At 37.8% G+C, this 8,570-nt stretch overlaps 1 protein-coding gene across 1 annotated transcript in view; it reads right to left on the bottom strand.

Moving 5' to 3' along the window:
* The window catches only part of LOC117989843 (organic cation transporter protein-like), a 29,698-nt gene continuing 21,128 nt past the window's right edge, over nt 1–8,570 (bottom strand). Inside the window, exons 5-6 of the mRNA XM_034977237.2 lie at nt 3,615–3,796; nt 1–2,162 (exon numbers count right to left, since the gene is read on the bottom strand). Of these exons, the coding sequence (XP_034833128.1) occupies nt 1,998–2,162; nt 3,615–3,796 (347 nt within the window). The 3' untranslated portion in view covers nt 1–1,997. The remainder of the gene's footprint in view (nt 2,163–3,614; nt 3,797–8,570) is intronic.

Here is an 8,570-nt window from a genome sequence, read left to right as displayed (position 1 = left end):
ATTATTTCTTTATTAAAAATGTTTCACATTGAATGTATTTAACAAGTACACGATTTTTTAAAAGCGTCTACATATACAAAATGTAATATCGAGAATAGTCAAAGGTGATGTATACAAATCTAACAATCCTAAAATATCTTACAGGTACAAATTAAGAATCTCTCTTCTACAGGACGCATGTTTGTACTTTGAATACTGTTGGTTAGACGTGTAGGAGGCGATCGTAGGTAGGGATAGGTTAAGTTAGCCTTGTCTCGTTAACTTTGATTATATTATTAGTTTATCTGGTCTGCTACATATTGTATTTAGTTATAAAATCTCGTGTCAATCTTTGAGTTCTTTACATGTTAGTGTAAAATGAAAACCAAAAATATAGGTATGTATGTATAATATAGGAACATGTTACTTTCTTGATCATGGATAACGTCGCTTAAGTTCTAACACCACGTAAGTCAAAATTAGCAACTTTACAGAAGAGCGAAAGAAATCTCGCTGTTACCAGAGGTTCGGGGTTTTTGATGTAAACCATGCAGTTAGGTACTTTTTATTTCTGAGTGTCTGTTGGACGTTATCCTGTACGCTTAGTATGAGATTTTATGAATTGGGTAATTTGACTACATCAAAAATAAATTATTTCTCAGTGATTAGTAAATAGAGGGTCTTCCAAAACACGTAAAATCCACGTCCGTTGCTGGTTTTAAGTGTAATAACCATTTTAAATTATCGATTAAACAAAAAAAAGCACGTCAAACGATTGTGACGTCACTAAGCGCGTGTTTTGACGTTTGATAAAAAGTTTCTGATTTGACTAGTTGTCAAATACCGTATTATGTCTCACCAACATTGATAGTGCCTTCTCCATAAACGTGACACTGGCGAAACACTCTGTGCCCAGCTGGCACACCTAAAAGCCAATAATTGGGAATTGAATTGAACATTGATAGTAATCGAGTGTCAAAACACTTCCGCGATATACTGGAACTGGATCTTGACTGCCTTGTTTTAAAGCTCAAGTTTGTCTACACATCTACAGCCAGTGCTCCAAGCGGAAACGTTGCGAAATTAAAAACAGTGGCATTGAATTTTTGACTTCAATTCAAAGCACTTTAGGTCCATTTTATTTTGACATTATTGTATTTCGAATCTCGAGTTCTAGGAACGTTGGTGAGACGTAAAATCTTATACTAAGCGACAAGTGTACTGTCTCTAAGTAAGGGTACTGAGGGTACTGATTCTATTCTAAAATGGTCCCCTAAGTAAGCCCCTATCTTGACTATGAATTCCAGTGTAAGAGGGCGGGACAGGAAAGCCGGAAGGGCATTCTATATTCTAGTGGTATGTACTAGAACGAGGAAGGTAATTTACGTGTGGAATGTTGACTATGTACGGGTGCAGGTAGGGTTGCCAACCGTACTCTAAAATAGAGTATTGTACTCTATATCATGTAGGCGTACGCAATAATCTCTAACACTAATAGAGTATGCTAAAATACTCTTTTTTACACAATGTTTACTATACTAGTGCCAGTCGTGTATCATTATGCAAACCCATTATGATAACCAAAAAGTCGACTATTTACTGTCAATAATTTATGTTGGTATCCTCAATTCCCCAAGCCACATTCGGACGTTTCTTAATGTAGCCACTAATGACATTATGTTATGTCATGTCACAAGTTGTTTTGAGAAGTGTTTCGAGGTTACATTAACAAGAATTTCATTGTCGCAGGTATATTGGAGTCATACAATTATTTAAAAAATCATGAAAAATTGTTATGTTGCGCAAAAAGCACAAAAAATATATTTAAAAAATTATAAAATAAATGATCCTCTTTTTTGGAAGTCCGTACTCTTTATTTACCTGATTTGAAATCATATATACTCTATTACTTCTGATAAAAGTTGGCAACCCTAGGTGCAGGTACGTATAACTATGTATGCAATTTTTCATTTGCAACGCTCCGTCCTGCAATAGACTTTGTCAAATTCGAGGGAGCTTTACGCAGGTTCCTTCTGGTGTTTCCTATTGGATATTCTCTCAGCTTCCTCCACCGTGTCTGGTAGAGCCACGTTGATGGTTTCTGGTAGGGAGAACACGAGCACGCTCGCAATTAGTGCCATGCTCCCGAAGAATATCGCTGGCAGGTTGTGGTAGTATTTATTCTGGGGACAAATTGTAAGTATTGAGTTCAAGGGTCGTCGAAAATCATCGTGTTTATCACAGCTTTGTGCCCTTTGGATGATACGTTGTGCTGTTCGAGCAGTTGACGACAGTTCAGCGATCACCCGCTTAAGCTGGGCACATGGCCGCTGTGGCCGGCGGGCTGATTACGTAAAACGTTGCAGTAGCGACAGCAACGCGACAGCAGTAGCAATGCGACAGTTCATAGATTGTCCGATAGATGGTGAACTAGAGTTCGATTACTGTTGCGAGATTCGTAATCACCTCGCCGGTCTCTGCCTAAGCGGAACGGAGAGATGTTTTTAATCGACCAATCAGATTTTTAAAAGATGACGTGATAATTTTTCATGTCATCTATTAAGAATCTGATTGGTGGACTGAAGTGGAGACCAGGCCTTAGGCCTCGTTCAGAGAGAAGTGGTTGGCGGCACTCGAAGCTGTAGATACCAGCGCAGCGCGGCGGCTGCGGTACGGTGCCTTCAGCGGTACATGAGGCGCAGCAGTGACCGCCGCGAGAAAATTTGTATACCTAAGTATTTAAAGTATACTGACTCCTTTACAATCTTTGAAAATACTAGAATGAGGGGGAAGGATACTTAGGTAACCACTGCGCGTGACAACGCTAAGGCATGAAAGCTCTCATAAAATATCAGCGCAAACGCGTCTCTCTGAACGAGGCCTTACTAATATATTTTAAATACAAAAGAACAAAGAAAAACTTAAGATCGCGTATTGCGTAGATAAACCGCGAAGTTATAATTAAACTGTAATAATCCAATTAATATTAAACACCAACTCGCACTCACAAAGTAACAGAACAGTATTAAAGTTTATCCGAGTTTCCAGCAACAATGAACAGATTAATAACAAAGTTTTCATAGCAATCGCTAGAACAACAACGGAGTACGATATACCTAGTACTTTCGAACAGCCTTTTCAACGATCACAACCCAAGCGGATGTCCTAATACCTAAAAACCAGCGAAGTGCGAGTCAGGCTCGCGCAACGAGGGTTCCGTACTATAGTCGTATTTTTTCGACATTTTGCATGATGATTCAAAAACTATGATGCATAAAAATAAATAAAAACCTGTTTTGGAATGCACAGGTGAAGACCTTTCATATGATACCCCACTTGATATAGTCACTCACTTCGAAAGTTGAAAATACTAATTATTAGTTCATGACCACAATTTAATTTTTTTTTTAATTTTTTAATTTTTTAACCCTAAATTCACGGTTTTCAGATTTTTCCCCAAATGTCAGCTATAAGATCTACCTACCTGCCAAATTTCATGATTCTAGGTCAACGGGAAGTAACCTGTAGGTTTTTTGACAGACCGACAGACAAACAGACAGACAACAAAGTGATCCTATAAGGGTTCCGTTTTTCCTTTTGAGGTACCGAACCCTAAAAATAAATTGTTTACTTACAAGTAAGGGCGTCATCGGCGCCAACGTTGACCCGATTCTGCCCAACGAGGAGCAAACAGCCAACAGCGACTGTCGGACGTTGGTCGGGAACACTTCCGACACGTAGATGTACACGGAACTGTATGCGACTGTTATAGAGAACTTTCCCGATAGATATATGACTAGAGACACCCATTTTTGATCTGTGAATCAAGGAATTTAAAATTAGAAAACTTGACACATTTTACACATTATAATATCACACATCTCTATTTATAAAAATGAATCGCTGAATGTGTTGCTGATCGCAAATCTCGAGAACAGCTGAACCGATTTCGCTAATTCTTTATAGTTCATAATATTCCTTGAAGTACGAGGATGGTTCTTACAGAGAGACGTAAGTAATTCAAATGTTGTATAGAAGCAGGCGTTACTTTGCAGAAGTCCATGATATAAAATGAACAAAAAGCTTAATTTGCTATAATCCGCTGAAACAGGTCAAATCTGTATGGTGCAATATTGCACCAATTGGTGCAATGCAATGCATTATGGTGCATTTCACATGCTGCATGTCGCGCCATACAGATTCGACCTGTTTCAGCGGATTATAGCAAATTAAGCTTTTGGTTCATTTTTTATGTAAGTAATTCACTTTAGTTATATTCAAGAGACGATTTGACCCGGAAAATTCAAACGAAAGGCGTTCTAGTCTTCAATAGCACACGCGGAGGGCGTCGGATGGTAATCCAGCGAATATAAAACTCGTATAAAATCCTATTACATATAAAACTCCGCTTAATTCTCAAAACACAGTAATATACGCAGTCGACTCCCCGGCAATCTTATATTTTATCGCTATTACAATTGCAATATCCGACCACAGACTAAAAGGAAACTATAGATGGAAGTCTAAGGCAAAAATGAAACCTAAGATGACAGACGCTAGGATAAAGAAAAAGACAATAAGAAAATAGAAATATTTTGTGTTAATCATGACAACGATCTAGGAAAGCTGATTAGAAAAAATATGCCCAAATTTTTCAATATCCATTAACAATTACATGTTGTGCCAATAAACAAAAGCGTCGCTGGATATGGCATTGATATTATACGAAAAGGTACAGCGCTTAAAAATTTTGCAAGTGGTCTGCTGGGTTTTCTCGTTACCTAAAAATAAGCACCGCTTACTTCAGTGATGAGTGACTGATGAGCCATTTCAAAAAGTTACATTCTAAGTTTTGAACATTTGGACTACACTAGCCGCTGCAGTTCACGAATATTATTACAATAGGCCTCACTATCATCAATACGTTTCTTCCATCTATCTGTTCCCTATAGTCTGCGTATCAGACCTACATCAAAACGTTTCCGCGTTCATTCATTTATTCATGCAATGTTTGTTAAATAACCTTTCGAGTTGTCCGAAATCCGAGGGAATGTCATTCGTAACTGTAATAGGCGAGGAGCTTATGTATCAGTTTTAACTGCTCGTTTTTTTTAAATAGAGATAGCGAGCAAACGAGCAGGCGGGTCAGTGATTACCGCCGCCCATGAACATTTGCAGCACCAGAGGAACCGCCGATGCGTTGCCGGCCTTTTAGGAATTTGTTGGTCCGCCCCTTGAATAACCTTATGTTGTAATCTAGTGAGAACACCGCCGATGGGAGTTGGTTCCACAGTTTGCATGTGCGTGGAAAGAAGGATCTGGCACAGCGGACGGTCGAAGTGCACCAGACACCCAGGTGGTAAGGGTGAAATTCCTTACGGTGGCGCGCGGTTTACCCCCATATTCTGTAAAACTAGGCACTTTTTTTAAATAAAAAAAATTTAACTTGCCACAAACTCGAATCTGAGAGAAACGTAGTGGCCGAACGCCACGTGACGTGACCACACGAGTAGATACTCTGTGACGTGACGACCACGCTGCTCTGACTTCCGAGACGGGGCGACGACGCGGCGGGATACTACTACTGGTTTGCGAATTTTTCCAAACAATACTTCCACGATTAAATTTTTTTGCTTTAAGACTAGGGTCAATATAAGCTGTCGAAAAGGATAGTACTACTTAAGGCGGTTAGCTTAGCCACGATTGCAATCGATTGCAATTTGCAACGCTTGTACTGTCTACCTACTGAGGGACGCACTACTCTCTAGGTGAGGCGCATAATGGCGCGACGGATTGTGCGCATCTATTGTACCAAGTTTTTTATTATAAGTAAGTGCGATGGTTTTCTCGGTTGAAATGCATGGAAAGCCGTACGTATTAGTTAAGTATTTGTGATCTTTTTGTCTTCATGCTCTGTTTTTTGTTGTGTTTTTTTTTTTTTTTTTCTTTTTGTTTTGTTTATGTACGTTTGTCTGGTGTTGTTCTGTTTTGTACTGTGCGCTATGGTCCCAAATAAAAGGTTATTTATTTATTTATTTATTTATTTATTATGAACTACCATCACCATACGCGCAGCCTTAATTTTTTATGGTAACTCTAAATTAGTGGTGTATAATTAAGTGGAACAAGTCATCGAAAAATACAAAGAATTTAACAAAACTCTCTATATGGCCTTTATCGATTATACCAAGGCGTTCGGCAGTATCTCTCATATTCAATATGGCGGGCATTAATAGAATGTCTAGAGACAAGAGAAAATGTCTAGAGAAAATCAAGACAATCTACAATAATAGTACCAGTAGATGAGTAGAATTAAGCTAGAGACCAGAGGCGATGTAATACAAATTAGGAGAGGAGTCATACAAGGAGATCCGTTGTCTCCAAAGCTGTTCATTGCAGTATTGGAGGACATATTCAAAAAACTAGACTGGACACATGAAGGTATCAAAATCCCAAAACGGTACCTAAGTCATCTTCGGTTCGCAGACGACATTGCTCTTTTTGCCGAAAGTAGTCAATCTCGAAAAATTTATACAATCGCTAAAATTATAACTAACAGTTACCCCAAGCAAATACATCTAAATAACTTACAAATTGAATACGTAAATTCTTACATATACTTGGGAAAATAAGTCTCATTTAACGAATTAAATACAGAAGAAGAAGTAGATAGAATTATTACATTAAGTTGGAATAAATACTGATCAAAAAAGATATTATGAAAGGAAGTACAGAATGCAAATAAAAAGAATCATAATGGATACATGTATACTCCCTACGCTAACTTACGCCAGTCAGACCTTTGTCTATACTCTATACCAACAAAATTAAGCAGAAGATAGCCGTTCGCCAAAGAGCTATGGAGAGAACTACTTTAAAGTTACCCAGGCTACATAAAGTCACAAACAAAAATATAAGAACAAAGACAAAGCTACAAAGCTGACCGATGCATTGCAACGAGCATTACAATTAAAATGGAGATGGTCAGGACACCTGGCTAGAACAACCGATCAAAGATGGACTCTTGCAACAACTATATAGTCTGACCCTTCAGGAAAAAGGCGAGTGGGAAGACCAAGGTCACGTTGTTGTGACGATTTGATACTCATACAAAAACTGGATAAAAATGCAAAAGTTAAAATTAAATGGCAGAAACTGGGGGAGGCCTACACCCAATAAGGGATCCTTAACTATAAAATTCTAGCATATTATATTATCATAGTACTATATTAGGTTAAGAAACAAAACTGTAATAATTAAGCGAGAAATTCCGAAAATGAGCAAGCTTGTTTAGATGTCAAAACAATAGGCTCTGTCAGCTCTTAGATCGTAAGAGAGACCACATTTCAACGGGCGACGGATGCTGAAATCGGCTTAACTCGAATATTCCATTAATTCAGGCCACTGAACAAACACTGTCATCACTAGATAAACAATAACACCGCAAAATTCCGAGATCTAACCAAGAGACGTTAAGGGGAGATGTTGCACACGTTACTTTTTATGTTATAATTTTAATCTGCACATAATTTCGAACTATATTTATAATTTTTTTTATGATAGTGTTTTACCTACACGTCTTTAAATTTCGATAACTGAAAAGTGTCGCTACTAGATGGCATTAATAGTCGCTTCATTACTGACTACTGAGTGAACATCCATATCACAAATTTCGTCACTGGCAGCAAACGAATCGTGCCTTAGCGTCAGGCGCAATCCCAGGAAACGCAGATTGGAATCCTGCCGGTTCCGAAATTTTTGATATGTATTTAAAAATTATTTAGAAATTTCGAACTAAATACTGTTTTTAAATGTGCAATCACTATTTTTAAAAAATTAATTAAACAAATCTACTAGAAGACACTCAACGTAAGCTCAACTCAGACACCACTCACACAGCATTTTCATAAGATGTACACTCCAAAATGCATTGATTTGTGTGGTGGTAGTGCATAATATCTTATTTAAGTTGCGCTGGGTACTAGAATTAGCTAGGTTCTTTCAAATTATATTTTTCTAGAAGCTCTTAAATACTTTTTCTGGTATTAAAGAAACAGCTAGTTTTTTATTAACTGATTTAGAATTCATCATCAGATTATCAAGTGATCTGTTTGTTTGTCCATTCAAGAAATTATTCGACTATCGAGAGTTGAGACAAACTCTCCTTTACGTAAACGGTTTTCTGGATTATCAAATTGGCTTTTGTTCGCGTCAAATCATGCTTGGATGAGATTGGGAATAGAGAAAGAGCCAGCGCGTGCCAGACCTTCGTAATTTTATAAAAGCTGAAAGTTTCTCTGCGTATTCTCCCCAACACTGGGAGGAACGTTTGTTTGAATTTTTGTTTGGATCATGGTTGCTTTGGGAGATAACAGGTAATAAAGTTGTAAAAAATCTTACGTCAAAGTATGAATTCAATTTTTTTTATATTTTCTTCAGAATAGTAACTACCTATTAGAAATCACGATAAAACTAGACTGTATACTTTGACGTAAGATTTTTTACACCTTTATTACCTGTTATCTCCCAAAGCCACCATAATCTAAACAAGCATCCAAACAAACGTTCCTCCCAGTGTTGGGGACAATACG

Source organism: Maniola hyperantus, chromosome 17 (genome assembly GCF_902806685.2).
Source record: "Maniola hyperantus chromosome 17, iAphHyp1.2, whole genome shotgun sequence".
Classification (NCBI taxonomy): domain Eukaryota; kingdom Metazoa; phylum Arthropoda; class Insecta; order Lepidoptera; family Nymphalidae; genus Maniola; species Maniola hyperantus.
Note: the sequence above shows the minus strand (reverse complement) of the source record. Positions and strands in the feature narration are given on the sequence as shown.